Genomic DNA, 25,004 nt, shown 5'->3' on the forward strand with positions numbered 1-25,004 from the left:
TCTGCTGAAGCTGCGTTTTTGAGCGTCACGCCCTCCGAGAAACGATACTGATGAGCGAAATGGGATTACTTTCCGTCTTTCCAGATTCCATTCCAAGAGATGGGAGGAAAGAGTCTGGTCATGTCGGTCTACGACTTTGACCGCTTCTCTAAACATGACGTCATCGGGGAGATTAAAATACCCATGAACACCCTGGACCTGGCAAAGCCCCTCGAGGTGTGGAGAGACCTGGACAGCGCGGATCAAGAAGAGGTAAGAGAGTCGTCGTCGTGTTTTGTGCTACTTTTACCACGCTGCTGTTTAAGTCCATTTACTTACCACTGATACCAATATCGACCACCTTATCATTTATGGTTTTTCAATATGGAAGGGGACGCTCCTAGCGATGAATCTATAGGGAGTTATCACCGGAACCTGCAGCACCGCTCTACTTTATGGAGCTCTATAATGACTTCAGGCTCATTATTGAGCTGTTTGGCCCACGACTTCGCTTGTTTGGTTCACTGTCACTGCTGTTACGGCGTTTTTTTTTTTTGCCTCAGCAGGCAGCTGTTTACAGCAAAACAAACAAGCTCTTAAAAAAAAAATTTTAAAAAAAAAATGACTGTACACTTCCTGCTCAGCAGCAAACGGCAGACAGATAGCCACTAGCTGGCGAACGTAATCGATTATCTAACAGCTAATTGGGAGCCAGATTTTCCTCAGGAGCTGATGGAGATCAAAAAGAGAGCGACTGTGACTTACAGTCACCAGATGGCCATCAACAAGACTCCAAAGGAATGATAATGCTGCTGCTGGATGTGTAAACAGTGACAATCTAACAGCAGCCGATGGACGTCTTATAATTCTCTTTGCAAACTGTAAAAGACGTTTTCAACACGCTGCAATACGTTCCTTCAGACTCTCAGCAAAGACGCATGTCTTCATATAGAGCAGCGTGACGATAACTCAGCCGATGACATAATACAAAAATAACCTCGAGCACAAGGGGGGCCACTTCGTCTGTTTACCAATGAGATTCAGAGGGCTGAAGGACACTCTCTTTTTATTCTAATCAACTGCTTCCTCTGTAGCCATGCAGCCCATAATGTGTATTCACCACTATGCTGCACCGGAATATGAAAAACAGCTTTTAATCAATGAAACGTCCCCAGAGCCACCTTAAGATGACATAATCACTCGGTTGCTTGCGGTCTCGGGTAAATTTATTAAAGGCCAACGAGAGATGTGCTTAAGGATACCGGTGGTTTTCTGCCGACGAGGCAAAAGTCAATTAGCAGCGGCGAATTATTTGCGTCGACGATGCGTCTTTATAATGTGATTCCAAAGGGACGGTTTGTGTATTTTGTGCCGGTGTGCTGTACATCAGAGAGAAGACATGAATTCTGTGTCAGACCTCCTTTAACTTTCTCTCCCCTCCTCCTCCTCCTCCTCCTCCTCCTCCTCCTCTTCACAGCCGGAGAAGCTGGGTGACATTTGCATCTCTCTGCGTTACGTCCCGACTGCCGGCAAACTCACCATCTGCATTCTCGAGGCCAAGAACCTGAAGAAAATGGACGTGGGAGGACTGTCAGGTACACACACACACACACACACACACACACAGAGCCGAGTGTCAGATAATGCATTTCGTTGTCACGCCATCGCACACTTGACGCCGTCTCAGCGTGCACAGTTTGACAACGGCACGTCGGCTTAATGTGACATTTGGATGCTTGCAGCGGGACTGCAGCGAATACAGGAACGTGCCTGTGAGCGCAGCCATTAGGTCGTTCCCGCTGTGCTCACGTGCTGACGCTGCAGTGCTCGCCATGCACCAGCTCTCGCCCCCCCCCCCTTTGGCTTCAGCATTGGCCCCATCTGTTGGTGCATTGCAGCATTGCAACCCAAAACGTGCATTTGCGCTAGGCTGTTTCTTTCATCTGCTTTATCACGATTTCTTTCTTGCCTTCTTTCTTTCTTTCTTTCAGATCCCTACGTTAAAATCAACTTGCTGCAGAATGGAAAGAGGCTGAAGAAGAAGAAGACGACAGTGAAGAAGAACACTTTGAATCCGTACTACAATGAGTCCTTCAGCTTTGAGATTCCTCTTGAGCAAATGCAGGTAAGGACGTGGACGACCTTGTTAACATCATTTAGGAGCTAGCAGAGGACTACCTCTGAAAGCCACAGGAGGCACTGGTGTAAAAAAAAAAAGCCCTTTTTTACAGGTAAAATGAGTTTTTACTCATTACTGTAAAAAGCTAATTGTACACCCAGATCAGTACCACTGAGCCCTACCAAGCAATCTATCATCAGGCAATTATATGGGCACAAATAATACCCTTACGCGCTACAGGCGGTCTCTTTCAGATAAAGCTGGAGATGGGAGCACACCTGTATATGCAAGCGACTTCTGTTGTTTTGTCACTTCATCATCCTTTAATTGGTAGATGTGGGAATTCGTGAGCAATAAAATGCTCGGTTAGCTATACCACTCTTTTGAGTTTTGCTGCTGCAGATCGTTCAGAAGATCTGCGCCCACGCTCATGTCCGTCCGTCCGGTAAATATGAGGCTATATATGGCCAGAAGCCAGTTTAGCTTAGCTTAGCATAAAGTCCTGAACCGGTAGAAACTCCAGGAAGTCTCTGCTATCGTCCAAGTAGCACAAAACCTTGTTGTTTTTTGTACACATGAAACAATTAATATAGAACGTCGATCTTCTCATCTAACTCTCAGCAAGAAAGCACCTAAGTGTATTTTTGTACGTTCAACTATTGCTGTAACATTATCTAATAATTGACACTTGTGGCCAATCCTTTGATCAGAATATCGTCCGTTTGATCCCCGGTTACACATGTCGAAGATACTGAACCTCAAATTGCTCCTGAAACAATATGAAACACAGAAACAATCTAATTTTCAATATTTATGATGATTGAAGTGAGCAGGACGCTGAACATTTTTGAATCCACGTAAAGCAAGTCCCTTCCCCCCACCACCAGACCAGAGCCTCCACCCTGGGATCACTGCGCTGGGCGTGATGCTCCATCAACTGAAAATACTTTTATTATAAGTATTATAATTCATTCCAGCCCTCATCGTAATCACAGTGGCGTTCTGAAACCTTGCCGTGATGCTTTCTCTCCCAGAAAATCCTAGCTGTGATCACAGTGCTGGATTATGACAAGATCGGCAAGAACGACGCCATCGGGAAGATCTTGGTGGGAAGCAAGAGCACAGGGGCCGGGCTGAAACACTGGTCCGACATGCTGGCGAACCCCCGTCGCCCCATCGCCCAGTGGCATCCACTGCAGCCAGAGGAGGAGGTGGATGCCGCCCTCGCAGCGCTGAATGCCAAGAAGTAAACTCCCCCCCACCCCCACCCCCCACCCCCACCACCCCCTGAACACATCGTCCCCACTACCACCTTACCCACCCATGCATTTCCCATCATGTCCCCAGGTCCCACATATCAGTGTATATTCCAGAAGAACACCCCAACTGTACATCTGCTCCCTCCGAACCCCTCCCCCCCACCCCACCCAACCCCCCCTCCTCCTCCTCCTCCTCCTCCTCCTCCTCCTCCTCCTCTCTCCTTTCAAAAGATCCATCGATATCACTGAACATGATGGGAAATATAGTTTAAAAAAAGAAAAAAGAAGCATCATGTTATATGAAATCATGTCATTGAAAAAAGAAGACAAGTTACAGGATGGACAGATACTCCGTTGATTTCCTTTAGATCTATTTTTGTATTGGGGTTGTGGTTCCATTAATAAGAATACAGAGTAGACTACAAAGATCAGTAAGAGTGCTATATGGGAATCTGGTGATAGAGGGGATAACGCATACATTCACTCATATTCTACTTCTCACCCCTTCCCTTTAGTGACACGGTTTTGCTTAGAATAGTGCTTAATAATAAAATGCTTTATACTGCCATATGATAGAGAAATAACACAAGCAGGTCCATTCCTTAGGTGTATCGTGCACCATGTTCCACACCTGCCAGTCGTCATACTAGATGATTCTGTTAGTTTTGAAGTACATTCCTAGAGTTGGGTAGCAAGTAGGGATAGGCACATGTCCAGTTACCCACAAACACACTGCCTTTTTGATTAGTTAACCTTCCGCCCATCGTCTCAGGAAAACTGAGAGGAAACTGAAACTCCATGCCTTTTTTTCTAAACGGGTTGTTATTATTCAAATACTCCTCATGATGAGAATGAAACGTTGGATTCAAAAGTTTGAGCGCTTGTTGGGTTTTTTTTTTTTTTTGTTTTGTTTTGTTTTTTCTTCTGGTTTTTTTTCGGTAACATAAGGCTCGCAAAAACTGGTGTTAGTTGATCCATGAAATGGTACGATAGGGAACAGGGAGTGGTGGATTTTTGGTTTTAGAAAAAAAAAAAAAAAAAAAAGAGGAGGGGGGGGGGGGGGCTGGGGTATTTGCGTTTTTATTTTTGTTGACATTGGCAAAAAAAAAAAGGCGGTGTCTGTCAAAAAGCAAGGGAATATCAGAGCGGTTACAACGGAGACTGATTCCAATGACATGATATTTACCAGGTGTCGATTACTGCCCGCAGTCTACCACCTCCCCTCCCAACGCCTCTGATTCTGTATCTCACTTGTTGTGCTACTGCCATTAGTCATGGACTTGATACAAGGGTTTTACTCCAAAGGAATCCCTATAACCGTCTTACAGTCATAAAGGAGACAAGCCTTCAAAGTAACAAAATAAGCAATTTTCAACTACCAGGGACGCCTTCCAGTTAGCGGTGTTGTTCTCTTCATTTCTTTAGTCTCTCTCTCTCTCTCTCCTTTTATTTATCCAGTTGTATTTTATTTAACTTCAAATACTTTCATTCCTCGTGCACTTTAAATCCAAATGTTATGTTCAAGTACCCTCAGAAACCAGAGCTTTAATTGTTTCTGTTGTTTATAACTGCTGGTTTTGAGAAAGAGAAGAAGAAGAAAAAAAAAAGCAGGGGGGGGGGGTGCATTATGTACGCAGTTCTTTTTTGTTGTCGTCGCTTTGTTTTGGCTCAGCTTTTTTGTGTGTTTTGATTGTTTGAATATTACGAATTCTCACTTGATTGCAAGGATATGGGCTGGAAGAAGGGCGCTGATCCGTGTGTACTTTACACACAGCTTACCAAACTGTTGAATTTAAATTGCACTACTTGCATATTATTCTGTTCTGTGGTGAATTTGACACTGTTCTTTCGATCCGTGTAGATTTCTTTCGTTATAAAATGTCGTGAGATTGAATTTTTTTTTTCCTCTGTGCAATAGCCAGAAAAGCTCTCCTCGTGTATATATATATATATATATATATATATATATATATATATATATATATATATATATATAAAACGGACTCCTCCGAAGAGTAAAGAGACACTTCACCATCTAACGCTCCTGGTCTCCTTCACACAATGTGGCTCGGTGTGTTTTGTGAGTCCGTTGAAGAGGAATCACGAGGGCGAACTTTTTACTTCTGACAAAGTCCAAACTCATCAACCCTGAATAAATTGGCGAATTCTTATTTGCCATTTAAAATGAGTCGGGTGCTTGGGCCCAGGTACACCCGCTTATTCATTTAAATCAGTGCTGTCCGTGAGCTCCAACAGCAAAAGCTACTCATTGACTGAGTGCAAGAAAACGCAAAGTCAACGTAAATCAAATGTAGACGGTACTACAATGTTTTTTTGGAATTTAACGAATGTTGGCTCTTGTATCTTTCTCTGTTGGAAATTGTGAATTTTTATTTTTTTATAACCAACATTAGACCATTGTTCCGATTTGTTCAGTTTTTCCTTTTTTTTTTTTTGTTTCCTCTGTTGATGAAGCAGCACTAAAGAAAAGGCAACATGGAAGCAATCAAGCAACCCATTGGTGTGTAGTTTTGCCTATATACATAGTTCATACACGTTGATACTGCATGTTTATACAAAATACTGTACATAGGAGCATGTTTTAGAGACGAAGCAAAAATATCTCGTGTACGTAAATGGGTGTCATTTGTCATTTTAATAACACAAACGAAGGGAAAAAAAAAAAAAGACGCACTGTATATTTTCTAAATGAAACAAAATGTGTATTTATTTTCCATGAGGGTCATTGGAGAGAATGTCATACAAATATTAGAGTACCATTACTAATACGAACCTTTCCACGCCTAAAAATCTTAAGCAAGTGTGTCGTCCAGTACCGTGTGTGAGTTCATGTAGGATGAAAATGTAGCCGCATGCTTGCTATATACTTCCTTGTGATCAGAGTTTTTGATTTGATGCCATCTATCTGCCATGTTGTTTCAGCACTTATCTGAAGGCCAATGTTTGACTTATTTCTGAATTTTATTGCTATTGTTTTTGGGGTTTTTTTTATGTTTGGGATAGGGGGAGGGGAGGGGGGAGGTTTCCAAGTCTATAATATGACTTTTTTTTTTCCTAACACATTTAGCACGGTGTTACTCTGGAATAACTTGCTAGAGGAAGATTGAATATTTCTGCGATCTGTAGGTGGATTGTAGGAGTTGTTATTTGTGCCAGTAGTGAAGTCTGTTGGATCATATCATTGTATGAAATGAATTTCCAGAGGCCAAAAAGATGAAACATCCCTTTTTTTTCCAGTGGACACAGTGGACTTGGAATCCCCTCTCGTCTCTCTTTTTCTTTCTTTACTCGGAAGGTTTTTTGGGGGTTTTTTTCTTCTCACTTCTACAGTATTTAAATAACCTGAAACCCTTCACGGCTGTGTCTCTTTTACTGTGTTTATTATACGATACGTGTACGTGTATACAAGACAAAATGAATAAGATAAAAACTAAAGCCATAAAACTCGAGCACTAAACGCTGAGTAGCTAGTTTATTTATGAGGAACAAAAAAAAAAAACAACAAAAAAAAAAATCTTGACGTGTCTTCATTTTCCTTGGCCAGTGTTTCTCTTTTACATTCCGTTCAGAGGTTCTGTGTTCATCAAGAGGGCAAAATCCACTTTTCTGTGTATATGTGAGCTTTGAGAACAGCTGTGAGTTTAATAGAGTGAGTGCGTCTTTTTCTACTTTCCAAGCCGTTGACGTCCTTGTTTAATAGAGGTAGCTGAATTTACAGTATTGTGATTAGTAACGTATATGCCTTGTTTTGATAGTATAAATAATAGATATAAAATCACAATAGGTTCTCAATAATACTGCTACAGTTAAAGTATATATATATATATAGATATATATATATCTATATAAATATAGATATATATAGAGAGAGAGAGAGTGTGTGATCTTTTCTTGGGCTGAGTGCAATTTAAGAACCAAACTGGGTCCCCATTCAAGTTTCTCTTCTTATGGTTTATTAACAGCAGACTGTACTAGTGACCACGTGTACAATCAATAACACACTGCTGGTGATCACGCTGACGGGGGTTTTATTTTATTTTTTTTGTCGGTTTGTTTAGCATATTGCTCAAGCAACAAAACAAAGTAGTTAGAGATCCAACAATCGCAAAGCAAAAAAAGAGAGAGAAACTTAAAACTGTGGCACCCAAGTTTTAAGGCCTAAATCCCTCCCATAGAACTATGCATAGATATATGATTTTGGCGATATGAAAATATAGAAACACATATAATGTTTTAAACGTCCACCTGCCGTCTACCAATCCTGGCAACAATCGTCAACGTGATGTGCAACGCTGCACATTGTCTAAAGCAATATTCTAGTTATTCACTGTCCCGTATTTGTTACCGATCGTGACCAAACAAAGCGATGCACTGAGAACGATATTCAAACACAAGGTTTTCAGTGTGTTTTTACAAAAATACTGCCAGCGCCTGCTTACGGCCGCCTGCGTTCGTCCCCGACGCCGCGTGAATCTACAAAGCCAAAACAACAATTCACGCGGAGGCGAACGGGAACACGAGGCGAATGCCATCGCAGGTTCAATTTATAGCACATTTTAAGAGATTTGTTTCCTTTTTACTGCTCGGGTCACTGCAGGTCACATGACATCCAAGTTCTATGGGGGGCAGAGACTGGGAGCTGTGTGTGTGTGTGTGTGTGTGTGTGTGTGTGTGTGTGTGTGTGTGTGCGCGCTTGTTGTTTTTGTGGGATAAGTAGACGGAGTGTAGGCCCTTTAGCAGACGTGGTGCAAATAAACACAGCGCTAGAATCAAATAGATAGAAGACGCAGTACAGGTCTGCATGCACGGGACACATTACTCATTCTTACATGTCCATCGTTTGTGTGTATGACCGTAATACTCAAACAATCGTAGTTCTATTTTAAATACGGGGGTTGTTCCGAGCTGTGTTGACGTACGATACCTTATGCACAACTGCAGCTGAGGCCGCGAGCTGTTTCTCGGCTGTGCAGACGCAGTTCTATAGCACCGTTCACGGAACTAGCTTCTTTTTTTTCTTTCTCTTTTTTTTTTTTTCCGTGTGTCGTTTTTGTCTATCTAACAAACGCTGGGATTTAAAAAGGGAAAACATCCAAAGTTCAGTAGATCATTCACCACCCTGTCGAAAAATGTGTTGAGACGCCTCTCGGCGGGTAAAGACACCACTTTGAAACATGTTGTCTTGTCTCCTCTATTACTCTTTGTATTTCTTCTTTGTATTCTTGTGCATATGTGTAATCACTCCTCCTGTCTTTTATTTGTGTTTTTTTTTCGTGATGTATAATGTAGAACGTAGAACCGTGTTTGAATCGATTGCCAGAATCACGTTTGCTTTTCTTTTTTTTTTCTTTCTGTTTTTTGCGTCTTTTGTCCTGTTTCTGTGTAACCAGCTGTGTACCATCAGCATCGCTGTGCTGAATAGGAAGCGGGCTCGTCGATTTTCTCTCCACTGAATCTGCTTTTTTTGCTGAGCGTAAAGAATGCCGGCCTTCATGTTTACATGGATATACCGTATACTGCCAAACATGCAGGACCGTACCAAACTCCCCTCTTGAGCGCTTAGTCCCCCCTCCGCCCCCCACCCCTCTCATCCCTGATGCAACTGTATTCTCAAGACTCTTTTTCTTCTTTTTTTTGTTTTTGTTGTTCTTCTCCCCGCTTTCTCTTCTTCATCATCTTTTAAAGAGTCGGAGGACGGTCAGGTTGTGTCCTCTAGCTGTGTTTCTTCGTGTCTAGTGTCGTGGTGCGCGTGTTCATGTCAGTACTTGTGCCTACTGTGGATCGCATGCTTTAGCCCTTGACTGGACACAAACGTTGCTCACAAAAACTCCTCTCGACCCTTATGTGGACAAACGTTGGGGATCCTTATAAAGTTATCAAGGGAACCAAATAACTTATTACAAATTTATCATATGTGTTACCAGTTCTGTAAAAAAACAAATAGGAAATAAAGGCCTTTTAATTACCATGATTTGTTTGTGTTCAATACGCTGAAGTGTTCCCTGGTGATCTCTGTGCCGCCGATATGCTAATGATGATGGTGCATTAACGTCACGCTGAGAAGCATCTCCGTTTCCTCTACAGTTTATTAAGCAAAGTGAGTAAACCCATGTGCGTGTGTATTATGCCATCATCAACACATTACAAACATTTTTCAATATACAAGATGCTGCATCGTTCAATATATCTACAGCATGTGTGGAAATTGTTGTGCCTCATTTTGTAGTTTTGGACGCGATCAAAGGTAACGGCTGATGTTACTGAGCCTGGCTCTGGTCGGACTCTTAAAGGCGATGTCAAAGGGTCAAACACTGAGGACTTCGGTCAACTCGTCCATTAAAAGTGAAGAGAAGACAGACGCTATTCGTCACTGCCAGCAACTCTACAGCTAAAGGGATCTTAATACCATGCTGAGTCATGGTAGTTTTATACATTAAATATGATAAAAACCACAATGTTCTGAACCAGGGATGACGTAACCTCCTCGTGAAGGTGATGGCACTCTGTGAGCTCCATGGCAGCAGCCTCTTCCGTGGTTTTACTGGTACTCCTCATTAAGTAGACTGACTGGTACACTTTGACTCTAATGCAAACACAATGCAGTAGCACCAGAACTAAAAAAAAAGACGGGCTTTATTGCAGGGCTGGTTCGCATTAGATGGAGCCAGGTTTACCTACAGTAATAAGCTGGCAACTGCATTTGGGCAATAATTAATTCAATTTGACTGAATCTATCGTGACAATATCAAAACACAGCGAGTTAGAATCTATGTAATTCTACACCACATGTAAGGAAGAGTTTATTCCTCGGAACCTTGTGTTGTGCTCAATATGTATTCATTATTAATCACACAATATTGTGGAGGCTAAAATGCCAGGAGTGGTTTAAAGCGCCTCTACCGGTGGAAGATTTTGGCATTCGGCATATATAGTTTTTCATCACCAAACAGAAAGATGGCCAAAAAAAAAAAAAATCGTGTATTCCTTATAAACAAATCCAGTAAACAAAGTTTCAAAATTAGAACGGAGAAATGCATAAATAAATAAATATATCTCTATTACAGGAGAAAGGACGCTTTCTTCCACACACACACACACACTCAACCACCATCCTGCTGTTTTTGAAGCTTTGATGCAAAAGAAAGAAAGAAGAACTGTGAAACCACACAAAGAACCGATGAACAGAATTTGGCAAAACGCGAAATTACGTCATCATGGAAACTAAAACCAGTAAAGAAAGACATAACATCATATCAAACACAGTGGGGACATTATCATTTCTGACTGAAATGTCATGAAAAACACATCAAACCAGTTAGAAATGGTTTGATAAAGGGACGTTTTTGGGTTACAGAAGTTGGAGTTATGAAATCTTAATGTTAGAGGCCTTGTGAGGTGAGCAGGTGACAGACCTGAGAAAGTTGTCAATCAAGACAAAAAAAAAAACACACCAAAGTATGCATCTTATTAAGCCCTAACATCTTTGTCATGGCGTAGACATTTTGAAATCATATCACCTTTGTGCTCATGTATTCTGATTGAAATTATAACGCTCGTATCTCCGTGCCTAAGTGGCCTCTGAGGCCCTTTGCTTCTCTCCTCTTTCACAATTAAGACAACACTAAAATACTGTTGTTTTTTTTTTGCAGTGGGCGATGTAGCAACAAACGTGACGTCTCAACGTGATGTGTGGCTATAGTGTTAGAAACAGTACCTTCATGCAAACCCACGGTTTTGGTTTGAACTGTGCCTTGACGAGGTTATTCAAACAGTACAACATGGTCCCTATTTGGTGAATGTGAAAAACAACTAAATCGACGCAGGAACAACTCCGGTGACTCCGTCATCGCGCGCGGTGAAATTTGACTGAAACTCTTTAACACTTGTCGTCGGGATCTTTTTTTTACGAGTCCCGACGGGAATTTTTATTTCTGCGAAGGCAGGCCATCGTTCGTCACTCGGAGAGACAGCTTGGGACACCGTGGATGATTAAACTGCCGTCAGGGTCGGAGCGTCCGCAGACGCAGGACGGGAGCTTCAGACGTCTTTTCATTTGGACAGTTTGCTGATGACTCGAATGAGAGCTCCGTTCTCATCCTTTAGCCTCTGGTTGTCTGACTTGAGCTCTGTTAAGACCTGGAGCCGCAGAAGGAAAGAAAGTATTTTAGAACATGACATCATTAACACACATATATATATATATATATATATATATATATATATATAAACAGTATATATATATATATATATATATATATATATATATATATATATATATGTTCAATGGGTTGTGGATACTGTGACGTTTGTCAGACGGTACAGTGACACAATTCACCAGGACTACAATGACACAATATCACCACAAACCAACAACAAGTGGACTAAAAGTTCTCTTTCAGTAAAGTCTGAGGCCAAGCAATGAGGACATGCTTCACTGGTACTTAATCATGCAAGTGATGAGTGACTTTGACGATATGCGCCGCATGTGAAAAGTGAAAGAGACCAAAGTCAAAGAGAGAGAGAGAGAGAGAGAGAGAGAGAGAGAGAGAGAAGCTGAGAGAGGGTCAATTTCCTAAATCTAGGTCATGTCTCTCATGAGGAGCATGACTAAAAATATCCACCCTCTTTGCCAAAGTATTTCCCCTCCGCTAGAGACAAACAATAACCCTCTGCTCTCTAGCTGTGACGTGTTACCGAAGAACTGGTGAATGAGCAAAGTCCCATGGCAACATGTTCATGACCTGTTGCAAATCGCATGTTTGGAGTCCCTTTTCTTTTCTCATTTAGCTGTTTTTGTCACACCCAATGGTGACCGTAATCCCTGTGTATAAATCCCATCTTCGTGGTTAATGCCGTGCTCTAAGATTTTTTTTGGGAAACGCGAACCGAAAACGCACCCGGTGTCTCGGGACTCATTTCGAATGCTAATGATCTCCCACGTTTCATTTCCTTCGGAAGATCGACTAGAATGGCGATTTCCTTGATTACGCAGCATCCACATATTTTACGTCGACAGCCTCGATGAATGTGTTTATTCTTTATGGAATCAGACTGTTGCTGTAGACGTTTTATTTAGATCATAACCAAAGAAATGTTCATGCCATGTGAAGCCCCATGCAGCATGGATGTAACTAAAAAACGACACTTCAAAGGATGTGAAATGGGGGGGTTTTTTTTGGGAGGCGAGGGGTCAGCAGGGTTGGCCTCTGATGGCCATGAAGGAGATTGGGTTAAAAGAGTGCAGAGGAAGATACATTGCAAGAGGGGGGGGGGGGGGAGCATTTGGAGGGTGCAAGACCTGCCTGAGAGGAACACAGCAGAGGACGAGGCACCAGAAGGAGAGGGGAGTGTAGAAGTTATGTAGTCTGAGAAGTGAAGAGGAAGAGGGGAGGAGGGGGGAGGAAGACAGATGATGTCAGAGGATCAGAGGTCCTCCGTCTCCGGCATGGAGGCCGTCTCGGAGAGGCGGGCGAGGACACGCAGCATGGCTCTGTTCTCGGCCAGGAGACACTCGTTCACCCTCCGCAAGGTCTGGACCTGAGCCAGAGCGGGGAAAGCCTGCGCAGAGGAGGAGAAAGAGAGAGAGAGAGAGAGAGAAAGAGAGAGAGATACAGACGGAGAAAAGCATGCAGGGAGGCAGGCCCATGTGCAAAGAGGAAGACTCATACAGAGGCTGTGTACATATCCACTCACCCACACAGATAGAGAGAGACAGAACAACAGATCTGATGCACTCATCAGTGGAAACTTATATAAACGAATATTTACACAACAAGAGGGGGGAGGGGGTTTGAGAAATAGCAAAAGCTGCAACAGGCAAAGGAAGCCAGTTCTCTTTGGGTTTGTGCTCATCAGACCTGGGCTGTATGTGGAGAGAGGTGAGTTGTTGAAGCGTTGTATATATGCGTAGCTTTGCAGAGGATAGGGACTAAAGAAAATGCATAAAAGAAATCAAGATAATTTAAATTCTACTATTTCAAGCAGAGCACCTGAGCCTTGCCAGTTTTAAGTCAAAAGGAAAAGAAGTGATTCATTTCCCCTTCTTCTCTTCTTGGCCTGACTTTTTTGAGGTGAACCTCAATGTGGTTCAAGAGAAACATCTGTGGTTTGACGCGATTCCTGAGGGCAAACCACGTAACACACACACACACACACACACACACACACACACACACACACACACACACACACACACACACAGAGCAATTGTAGTGTCTCAGCCTACCCAAACATTAAGTGCGTAGACGTGAATAAGGCCAAAGTTGAGGTTTAAAAAGGACATCCAGCTGCTTCTTTCGACACCAAAACACATTTATGAAAGACATTTGAAGCGAGCCTGTGTTTGGGACGCTACAGTTCATGCGCGTAATGTTCTCTTGGTATCGGATCAAGAAGGTGCAGTTTTCTGGAGAGGTGCCCTCGGCGAGAGAGAAGAGAATGCCTCACTCTGAATGAATTTATTACTCTCTTAAAAATTGAGCTCTTTGATATTAAATTTGATTTTGACCAAACTCTCCAGTCCTGCAGATCATTCAGCACAGTTCACATTGATTAAGCTTCGGAGCAATAATTCAGCTTTCTGTATGAAATGTGAGACCCTGGAAAGTAATGGAGAGACTATATTCAAAAAAGGGAAAACAAGGACACGCAGTGATGAGAAGCACCTGGAACCAGGCCCGGTGCGCCACAGACCAGCAAGGATCAGAAGCTGAAGAGGTAGTCCTTAGAATCCAACCTGTGCTTTACTGGAGGTGAAGCCATGCCTACGTGCACCATCTATAGGGAAGGAGTGTCATAGCTTTTTGCAATGTCACCTGCAGAGTGTCACCACTGCAGTCATTTTAACACCTAAACAGCAGTAACACTCACACGAGGTGGTGTCTGTGTTTAAATTACAGCAGCTGTCATTTATGCATCTCGAGGAAGCGTTGCTGCTATCGCTCCTTTCCCGGTATAGGTGGCACGGGTGTTGGCACTAGATCTGGCCAAATCGAAAAAGAAAAAAAAAACGTGAACAAGTGACTTTGTGAGTGAGTGACAAACTAGCTCCCCTTCGGCGTGCTTCGCTATCGAAAGAAACAAAAAAAAAAGTAGAGCAACGGTGTGCCTGTGTGCGTCGCGTGATGCAGACGTGCGTCCACGCGTGTGAACATCGTGCGAGGTGACAAGGCAAGGTGTCAATCACTACCACTCACCGTCTCTCCCCCCCCCCCCCCCCCCCCCCCCCCTCCCCCTCTCTCCCCCCTGCTCTCTCAGGGCTGGTACCCACAGCGGAACCGCAGCGGGGCGTCCTGCTGAAGGGAACCACGACAACGATGGGGGGGTCAAACATTTGCTGCTGGCGATACCACACTGCTGTATGCGTCCTATTTCTAACGTCCCTGTCTCTGCCTGCGTGTTATATATATATATATATATATATATATATATATATATATATACACGTTCTCAGACCTGAGCCGTGATTTGTATCTGTTGAGAAAGACAGCACTGCCATTACAATCAAATTTCGTATTGTGTCGTTTGTGATAGCTCGCATGAACTACACACACACATACACACACACACACACACACACACACACACACAGTGCAGGCCACGTCTACTCAAGTCTGAAATCTCCCTCTGCTGCTCTGCCCTGCCTTGCTTTGTGAAGCAGAATACACACAGTGCAGTGCAGGAATGTCTCACAAAAGCAGGTCTTTTTGCTCTTGGACGGGGGTTTGGTATTCAAGCTAGAACTAGGTCACAATGTTCACCCCAACAGTGGGATAAGTGGAGCAGGGGGAGACGCAGCGCAGAGGCTCCTCCTCCTCAGCCTGGCAGGAAGTGGCCCAGCAGAACACTGTGGGTAATGAGCCCGAGGCATTAATCTCCCCTCTCCCTGACTTCAAACCCACCTGGCTAACAACAAACCCTGGAGTGAGAATGTGTTGGCTGTGTGTATGTGTGTGTGTGTTTTTTGCTCCATAAAAACACTTTAGGCGCGCTTGATTTAGCACGGGCAACAGGGGCTTGGCTGGAGGTGTGTACCTTCAAGTACTGTTAGCGTTATTGCAGCGTTCACATCCGAGATAAATGACGCACAACTTGTATAAGAGAGAGAGAATATGCTATTTAAACCAAGGGTGAGTATGCACCATTTATTTTTGAATGCACTGACCTTCAACTCATCCTCCATGTTTGACACTCTTTTCTCAAGAGCTTGTTTTTCCTGTAAATAAAAAAAAGATGGAACAACTGGAATGAATATACTTCATTGGGGGGGGGGGGGGGGAGGAAAAATAGAAGGGAAAAGAGCAAGAAAGGAGAATCTTTATCATCAAATAAAATACCAAAATGTTGCCAAGACACTTACCCTTTTCTCAGATTCATGTACCGTTGATCTCTCTGATATTCTGTCGTGCCTCTAGAAGTCAGAATGGTGCTGTTATTGTAAGTATTGGGAGAATAATATTTATTTTGAAACATGATTTCATGAAGTGATTAGCCACGACCTTCCTTCTGCACACCCAGGGGGAAAAGGTTGATGGTGAGGCGGTGAGGCAGTGCTGAATTTATAGTTTTCTTCTTTTGGGGTTTCTGTACCTGAGTGACTTTGTCCAGCTGGGAGCGGATCTTGACCAGCTCGTGTTTGCTGTCGTGCAACCTGGACTTGAGCTTCTCGTTCTCGTGCAAAGCTTCTGCATACATCTGAAAGTTGAACGTGGTGAAGATTAAGGAACAGCTTTAACACACCAGAAGGTTAGAAAACAAAAAGTTATAATGGAAATGTATTAACCACAAAGTGTTCACAATAAAACCAAAAGTATATGTAAGCCTATGTAAAAAAAAAAAATAATAATATATGTATATGTATATACATACGATGCTGGAAAAATTGTGAGCATGTTTCATCATTCTGTTTTCTGTAATAAAAATATTTTATTGGAAATCATTTTAATTTATTTTAGGCCTAGAATTAGTCAGCTAGTCAGTAGCTAGCTAAGAGCAAAAAGTGTGAAAGTTTTCTTTCATTTTATTTTTTTTGCCCAAGTTGATTTCTACTATATATATATATATATATATATATATATATATATATATATATATATATATATATATATATATATATATATATATATATATATATATATATTACTTAAAACCCAACCACCTAAACAGTGATAGCCACTCCACAGTATCGGTAGCCAGCTAGCCAGCTAGCTTGCGCGGCTGCATCAAAATGAAGACCGTTGTTAGCTAGCTCACTAGCGTCCAAAGAGAAACAATGTTTTCATGTTCTTCACAGAGTTGTGTGTCTTTTCTCTGAGGAACTTCTTCAGAATCCAAACCCATGCAGAGCTAGGAAACCCTGAATTAACCGCCTAGCTTTAGCCGTTAGCCAGCTAGCCGCAGCTTTGTGGCTGAATGCGTTTGATACTTACTAAAAGCATTTCTTAATTTCATAGCTGTTTATTTATTTAATATTAAACACTTTCCGTGCCAAATAAATAAAGCAATGAAGAAATCAATCGACTATCTAAAACCTGCTTTCAGTTATTTGTATAACCATCCATTTATATAAACAGACCAACGTCTGAATCCGATCTAGCCTTGTTATGTGCCAGGCGGTGGCAGAGTGTTTGTGTTTCTCTCTCTCTCTCTCTCCTCTCTCTCTCTCTCTCTCTCTCTCTCTCTCTCTCTCTCTCTCTCTCTCTCTTCCTCCCCTGTTTTCTCTCCAGGTGCTAACAGGATGATGGGTTTCCACCTGTGCAGGCCAGTAATGCTGCTGATTGGTTTCCACAGACTTCGAGCTGGCCAATAAAACAACAATAAAAGGAGAACGCCTGAGGAGATCCTGTTCTTTTATTTTGTTCTCTGTTTTTTGAAAACTTGTCTTGAAGGTTTTGTGGGGGGAGGTTGAGGACGGACGGTGAGTTGAGGTCCCCTTTACATTTTACAAACACGTAGTCCACTTTAGTCTCGAGAGCTTAGGATTATCGGACAATGCCACCCCTGTATTTGTTATGCTGAAGCTATTTTTAGGTAGGCAAGTTAATCCTTTTCGTTTGTGTTTTGTCCTCAGAGGTATAGGAGTTAGCCAGGCCTAGTTCTGTTTGATTGATTTCTATTCATTTGTCCCGTCCTTCCCCACATATGGAGAACCTTAATGTTTGCAAGTAGCTGAGACTCTTTTTAATTCTTTGGTTGTCGTCTTACAGTCTCCGCTGTTTCCTCTAGACTTATGACTGGAATTATCTAAATGGGCAATCACTAAAATTAATTTAAAATATTAACACTTTTCATATGTCAAAGTACAACATCTGTAAATATTTAAAAAAAAATATGTGGATTTTTATTCAAATATTTACCAGATCAAATTCTTCTTATCTTTAAGTCCTCTTAAATCTCCGTCTGCTTGCCCTCATTGGAATGTTATTAAAATAGATAAATCTTTCTGCACCGCGTGAATCATTGTGGAGGGATTGTGCTTGTTCAAACTGGAGGGAACAGTAACTTACTACCTTCTTATAGTCTTTGGCGGTGGAGTCTTGCTCCTGTCTGCTCAGAGCAGCCAGCCTCGTCTCCCTCCGAGTGTAAGAGCCGGTGCGGCCCAACGGTTTGTCCGTCGCGCTCTCCCCACTGGAGTCGTATCTAAAAGTAACACATTCAGTACAAGCTGCCACTTTATTTAGGGCACTTATCGTTTGATTTTTGATTTTTTTGATTTTTGTTCTCTCTCTGGAAATGCAGTTCTGTATTACAGGAGATTAAAAGAAAAAAAGATGAATCCTCACCTTGACAATCTGTCATGCTGCAAAAACAAACGACAAACTGTGTTAGTTTGATCACTCGATACTTCAGCGTGGGAAACAACACAGTGTAAAAAAAAAAACAACAATGTTCAGTTGTGGTTAGATCCAGATTTGTTTGTTTGATATGATCAACCAGAGGCTTGGCGGTGAAATATTATTTCCATTTTCAAAACAACTGAGGGGAGGAAAAAAAAACAAAAACTTCAAAGTGAATTATCACATTGTGTTCAAAGACCTGAAGTCCCAGGGGGAAGAAATGCATTGCAAGAAGTGATCTATAATTCAGCCGAACGCTGCACTCGCAGGGTTCACGCGGGTCAAACCCCCCCCCGGTGAGCCCCGGTTAATCTTTCAGAACAGGCGGCTGCCACGTAAAAAAAAAAATGCCTGCAGCATAAAGATGACATCATGACATCAGACGCAAAGTATCTCCCCGCGTGACGGGTCGACGTCTGACCTCGGGACAGCAGCCTGATGGCGTGCGGCCCTGGCGGTGGTTTGCCCAGTGTACACGGCTGCCAAGTTGTGCCTTACTCTGCCTGTTGTGATCACACGCTGAATTTGTTTCCACTTCACCATGGAGTCTGGGTAGTGTACTCCCCTCGTAGTGTTTTTCCTCAAACTGGATTTCACTCGGGTCTATTTTCAGAAATCCTATTGCCTCAAAAGATATGCCTATAATTTATTAGCTGGTAGGATCAGTTTATGTCTGCTGCCCTCCCTGTGCTAATATCCACGTCATACACTGTGTGCAAAGGGTCTCCGCTATCAAAACCCCGTGTCCATCCAGACCTTTACCCCCCCCCCCTAGACCCGTTTCTGCTCTGAACCAAACTGAGCAAATAGATAACTCCCTGCCATCAGCTGATAAACGTGGCACACGAGAGGATGATGACTGGAGGTGTTTACGATCAAGAGAGACATTGAGGGAGAGAGAGGAAAGGCCACAATATGATGCCAGACTGATCAATGATGTCTTTTTGAATGCAGTCTTGTAAACTCCTAAACTTTAAAGATTTGGAGTTGCTGTCTCGCCAGGAAAAAGGAGGGCTTTAAACACCTCTGTTTGGAAATAAACGTCTTGTGTGGCGCTGGTGATCCAAGCTGCTTGAGACAAGAAGCAGATGTAGACCGCATTGAAGTATTGGGCTTTACAGGAGGACAATTTGTGTCAAAAAGGGACAGAGCGAACGGATATTCCTGCGCTCGCATTTGCAGATTTTTTTTTTTTGGGTGGTGGTGGTGGTGGTGGTGGTGGGGGGATTTCATGCAGCGTCAAAGGAGCTGTTCCTCAGCAAGTGTTTACATAACTGAGCCAGCGCTGCCTGTCCTTATGTGGTCATGTGCTTTAAGCAGAGCTACCCAGGGGAGGAAAAAAAAAAAAAACACACAGACCTCCGTGACCCGAGATGAAAAAAAGGGCCAAGGATGGAGCGCCCGCTCGCTCCAATCTCTTGGAGGACTGAGGATATTCCTCGATCATATTTGGTGCTCATTCATTAATCAACTGATTGCCCCCCCGCCCCCCACCCCTGATTTCATGAATAAATCACCGTGACGTCTGCTTCATAAAAACTCTTTCAAGATTATGAGTTCCTGGCTGTACGCAAACCTATTTCACACTACAGGATTAGCAAATTGGTGTAAAATTAGATTTTTTTTTTTTTTTTTGACATCCAAAGCGAGCCCAGTGGGGGTCATATAGGACGGGATGCTTAGTAAAAAAAAGGGAATCCTTACACTTTTACATGTATGTCTGCATCATGGTGCTTTTTGTTCAAAATTGAACAAAACCCCAGAAACTGAATCGGAGCTGAAATTCTTCTTCTGATAAAGCGGCTGCAATGTGCTTCCCTTGTTTGGAGAAGACAGAGGGAGTCAGAAGTGGCACACTCTGCGGCAAAGTACGCGAGGCAGAGCAGATGCAACAGAGACAATCAACTGGAGGGTGGTGGGGGGGGGGGGGAGAGAGAAACAACAGGGTGTCAGACTGATGGAAACATGCATGCTTGAACCACGGGCGCTCTGTAAACACATCTGCCTCCAGTTTTTATGGTTTGCCAGCACCAACATCATACACACCGGGGGGGGGGGGGGGGGGGGGGGGGGGTGACGGAGTCAGGCTTCCTGCACGAGCTCACTGCTACATTTTAGAAACAATAACGTTAACGGCAGTCTGCAAGAGCCAATGAAATCATCATTAGGAGGGTCTCCACTCTCCCTCTCATCTCCTCCCGCGCTCCTCTCACAGCATCACTCCTACGGAGCTGACTGGATTTTGCAGTAGGAAAATGTGAGCTACACACACACACACACACACACACACACACACACATACGCACAAACTTTCTCTCTTCACCCCCTCCGCTGGAGCCGAGGCTGCACACACAACCATAAAAGACGTTTCTTCCACATTCACTCACCTTTGCTCATTTCAGCCACTCCTGCTATTAACTCTTTGCAGAGCGTCTGAGCTCGTCTATGAGCAGCTTCCTGTTTTTCCTTTTTCAAAACCTCTGACTCGCATCCAGTGATGGGGAAAAGTACTCGGATGCTTTACGTCAGTAAAAGTACTAATACCACAATGCAAAAAAATACTCAAATTACAAGTAAACATCCTGTAGAGTATTTAGAATCCAAAATAAAAGAGAAATATATTAAAAAAAAATGTTTAGGGAAGTTTTTGAGGGTTGTAAATAATTCTGTCGTAATCTGTCCCGCCTCTGTTTTCTTTTGTTTCTTGTGATTTATTTATAGTTTTCTGTTTAATTGTGTCATCACCTCTCCTTTCCTTCCGGATAACTTCACTTCCCGCCTTTTGCGTGTTTTTTCCCGCCAATTTTGGACGTCTGTCCCGCCCTGATTAGTTTCACCCGTCCCTCGTTAAGCCCTGCACTCACCAGACCTCCTGCTCACCTCTTCTCACTTCCCCAATCAGCCACTCACAACATACACCAGTTCATCTTATCTGTAATCTACCTTCTTTATTTCTCTTTTGTGTTATCAGCCTGGCTGTTGGTCTGCTTCCATCAGCCACAACAACATATTTTGTGGAACCGCTAACAACTCATGGACACCTGAACTGTAATTTTAGTGTAGAAAGTCTCAAGTCAAAGGTATTAAACCAACCGTTTAATCTTCATGTGTTACATTTCATAAACGTATATAATGTGTGTGACTATAGCTGTTAAATGTAGAGTAAAAAGTACAATATTTCACCCTGAAATGTGGTGGAGTGAAAGTCCCAAGTAGCATTAAATGGAAACAAGTAAAGTACAGATGTGGTATATTTACGCACAGTACCTGAATGAATGTACTTAGTTACTTTCCACCACTTAAGATCTGCCACAATGTGTGTGTCATCCAGTAAAATGTGTTCCTGTTTATACTACTTCCTTTTGCTCACAGCTGTATCGCACACCATAGTTTACAGAAGAGGACCGGGTTCTCATCAAAACATTGAAACAAGTACTAAAAATACTGCATCAACCTGATTCCAGTCAAAAGTCAAACCAATTTAGATTTGGGCCGACGTCACGGAAAATAAATGCCTGAGTTTCACCGCGGATCCAAAAGAAAGCGGGAATAGTGCTAGCATTCACTGCTAGCAACTGTGCCGTAGTGTTGCATGACGTTAGATGAGCGAATGTAGGGGTCCTCAAATAGACTGAATAGCGCTGCTCCGTATGGCTGCGTTTCTCTCTGCCCCTTTAAATCGGTCTGCTGCACTGACATAAACACAACAGTTCAAACAACGCCCATGAGAATAAGCCACTTACACAGAAAAACAAAACAGGAAATTACAGAAGAAACATTCCAGTCCAAAAGTCTTTTTCCCAGAAGATGTGCTGAGCTGAACTGAGTTATTTCAACACTGTAATGAACTCATTTGGTGACTCAGGAGTGATGGTAATGATGATACTCATAGGGAATAACTTTTATCCTGTTAATGAAAAGTGGACATATTTGCTCGTTTGACTGAACATTGAAACTGCACATGTCAAGAGTGATAGTTAACGAGGGCTGCGACAATTATTTAAATTAACACAGTTAATGTGCCAGGTATTGCTTTGCCAAAATAATGTCAAAATAAAGAAAAAAAATTCAAATTTGATGTGAAAAAAGAGAGAAACTGTTCCTCACATTTGAGAGGTGGAAATCACAGAGTATGTATTATTATTTCTGCTGGGAAATGAATCAGTCGTTATATGAACCTAAGACAGAGCTTGTGCTGTCACGTGTTGAATCCAGGGGGTAAAATAATATCTGGTTTATGGATCATTCACACCCAGGGGAAATAAGCTGCTATGTTAATCAGAAATTGAAGAAGCTTAAACATACAAAGTCACAAATATCATTACTTTTAACAGCTTCATGAAAATAAATTGCACATAGAGATATAGACATATGAAACTAGAAGCATCTTTCCTGCTGCATTGGTGAAATCATAAAGTGTAAAATCCAAAAAGTGCATTTGTCTTTTAAAGAAAAGTTTCTGGTCTTACTCTGTAGTTTTTGTCCGTAGGGGACGGAGAGGACGGCGGTGACTCCGTCAGTGACTTCCTGGTGCGAGTCAGGTCCTTGGTGCGCGGGTAGTAGGATGACATCTCCCCCCCCCCTCTTCTCTGGACCGGCAGGTCTACTGTAACGTTCACCGAGGCCACCAGCAGATAACAGCTGCACAGATTCCCTCAAGCAACGGTGACGCAGATGCCCATGACTGCGCTGCCGGGGAATCCTCAACAACAACAGTGTGTGTGTGTGTGTGTGTGTGTGTGTGTGTGTGTGTGTGTGTGTGTGTGTGTGTGTGTGTGTGTGTGTCAGTCCAGCTTCACACTCCCATGAGCTGGAGAGATCTGCAGCTAAGTTTGTAAGGGATTCCAAATGTGTGGTGACGCCTTCTTCAAAGCCCAGACAGTGAAGTGATAATCAGATAAAAAAAAATAAAAATGCAAAGAACAACAAACTGTCCTCTGATAATAAAACGCAGAGAAATAACTCTTAATCTGAGCAAACTAATTGTTCAACACTGACGTCTTTGACGAAATGTGGAAAGAGAGAAAGAAAAAAAAAAAGTCCAAAATGAAGCAACCAGGAGAGAAAAGTTTGCTCCCTTTGCTGCCTCTTCCTATGTTTCCCAAAGTTATACTCGCACTCCCTCTCTCTCTCCTTTTCCTCTCTCGCTGCTTGGTCGCCCTCCCAGTCCCCCCCCCCCCCCCCCCCCCCCCCCCCCCCCCCCCTCCTCCTCACCCATCCACCCACCCACGCTCTCTTCAGCGCTGGCAATCTGCCAGAGGCTCTGCTGTGGCTGGACTCGGCACTGAGGGCTAAAATTGTCCACTGATGTGGACGAGGATAAGGAGGAGGTGGAGCACAAAGAGCCAGAGTTGGAGAGAGGGGGGTGGGGGGTGGGGGGGGGGGTGCAGCAGTTTGTGTCCTGGAAGGTCAACACCGTATTACCTGAGGAGCCATCATCAACCGTGAAGTGTCTAGTAACTGTGTTGGCCCCACAGTGTGATGGAGAGGAGAGATGCTGCTACACAGCTTCCTCTCACCGAAATGTGTCGAATTTATTTCTCATTCAACGAGGCATTGGTTAAATGTTGTGACCTTTTTATGAGGTTTGTAACGAATATCAACAGTTTGTTCCACAAAGTCACCATCTTAATCACGGAATAGTTTTTGGGGAAAGGATGAGGAAATCAATACCTCTCATGTCTACTATAACTACTGTACGAAGCTGTAGCCACTTAGCTTAGCGTAAAAACTGGAAACAGGGAAACGGCCAGTCAGTTGTAACGTGTTTACATTTCGGGTTTTGTACAAATTGAATTGAATTGAGATATGACATGTTAATTAGTGAGCGTCAGAGGTGCTGGTGCACAGATTTTGTCACCTTTTGGACAAAGCCAGGCTAGCTTTTTTTTCCAGTCTTTATGCTAAGCTCAGCTAACCGGCAGCTTGGCTTTAACTTCACATTTACCATACAGACAACAGAGAGTGCTATCAATCTTCTCATCTATAATTCTCAGCAAGAAGGCAATATAAGCGTATTTTCCCAACATGTACTGTCCCCAGCCCCCCCTCTTACTTTCTCCCCACAGTCTTCTGCACAAGCCGGCTCATGCTATCTTCCTTTTATAGTGAGGTACGCGGCGCATCGCTGTTCCTAAACCCCCTCACGCTCGTTGCGAATAGATTAAAGGGAAGATAACGACAAAAACACAGAGGAAGGAAAAAGAGGGGCTGAGAGGAAAGTGAGGCTGATGTTCTTCGGTTCCTAAACTCTTCTGTATTGTATCGCTGTGAGGGATTCTGTGACAGATGGTATAAATCTTGTAATATAAAGTATATTCATGCATGTTCTTCCATCTGAAGAGAATATGACTTGGTGGAGAGCTTCATAAAGAGTTGATCCCCAGCTGGAGTTGGCCCAGTCTGATCCTCACCCTCAGATTCAGGCCTTCCCACATTGGAGTAAACGTGGAAGAGCTGTGCTCTGAGGTGTGCTACCAGCCGGGATCTAATCACTGAATCCCAAAAGTGCTGCTGTAGAAAGAAAACTGTCTGCAAAAGGCACTCCTGCTTGCTCTATCTCTTGTTAATTCCCTCTTATCATAACCGCCACCATCGCCGACAAGCTTACACGTAGCAGAATCTCTTAGCCACACCTGTGTGTGTGTCTCTCTCTCTCTCTCTCTCTCTCTCTCTCTCTCTCTCTCTCTCTCTCTCTCTCTCTCTCTCTCTCTCTCTCTCTCTCTCCCCCCGTTGCTGAAAGTCGCTGTGGAAAGAAATCTGCTCAGATCATCATGGAGTCACGCAGAGGTC

At 43.1% G+C, this 25,004-nt stretch overlaps 2 protein-coding genes across 9 annotated transcripts in view; one reads left to right on the forward strand and one right to left on the reverse strand.

The window, feature by feature from the left end:
• The window catches only part of LOC137868443 (synaptotagmin-2-like), a 31,319-nt gene extending 21,970 nt beyond the window's left edge, over positions 1-9,349 (forward strand). For all 4 annotated transcript variants that reach the window (XM_068705225.1, XM_068705223.1, XM_068705226.1 and 1 more), the window contains 4 exons: positions 85-252; positions 1,457-1,574; positions 1,971-2,104; positions 3,133-9,349. In XM_068705225.1, the coding sequence (XP_068561326.1) occupies positions 85-252; positions 1,457-1,574; positions 1,971-2,104; positions 3,133-3,348 (636 nt within the window). In that variant the 3' untranslated portion in view covers positions 3,349-9,349. The remainder of the gene's footprint in view (positions 1-84; positions 253-1,456; positions 1,575-1,970; positions 2,105-3,132) is intronic.
• Positions 9,350-9,446: 97 nt separating this feature from the next.
• On the reverse strand, positions 9,447-23,334 carry LOC137868444 (protein phosphatase 1 regulatory subunit 12A-like). 5 transcript variants are annotated; one of them, XM_068705228.1, is made up of 7 exons: positions 22,682-23,333; positions 18,159-18,175; positions 17,886-18,015; positions 15,967-16,071; positions 15,737-15,787; positions 15,542-15,592; positions 9,447-11,514 (listed from the first exon to the last, which is right to left on the reverse strand). In XM_068705228.1, the coding sequence occupies exons 1-7, from the start codon at positions 22,781-22,783 to the stop codon at positions 11,428-11,430; spliced, it is 543 nt and encodes a 180-aa protein (XP_068561329.1). In that variant the 5' UTR covers positions 22,784-23,333; the 3' UTR covers positions 9,447-11,427. The 5 variants fall into 5 exon arrangements, with proteins under 5 accessions (XP_068561329.1, XP_068561331.1, XP_068561330.1 ...); XM_068705230.1 differs by lacking the exon at positions 9,447-11,514 and adding an exon at positions 12,943-13,497 and having other exon boundaries at positions 22,682-23,334; XM_068705229.1 differs by lacking the exon at positions 9,447-11,514 and adding an exon at positions 14,602-14,672 and having other exon boundaries at positions 22,682-23,334.
• Between the last annotated feature and the right edge of the window lie 1,670 nt (positions 23,335-25,004).

Source organism: Cebidichthys violaceus, unplaced genomic scaffold, assembly GCF_023349555.1.
Source record: "Cebidichthys violaceus isolate CVI_PGR_0920_01 unplaced genomic scaffold, fCebVio1.0.p SCAF_110, whole genome shotgun sequence".
NCBI lineage: Eukaryota > Metazoa > Chordata > Actinopteri > Perciformes > Stichaeidae > Cebidichthys > Cebidichthys violaceus.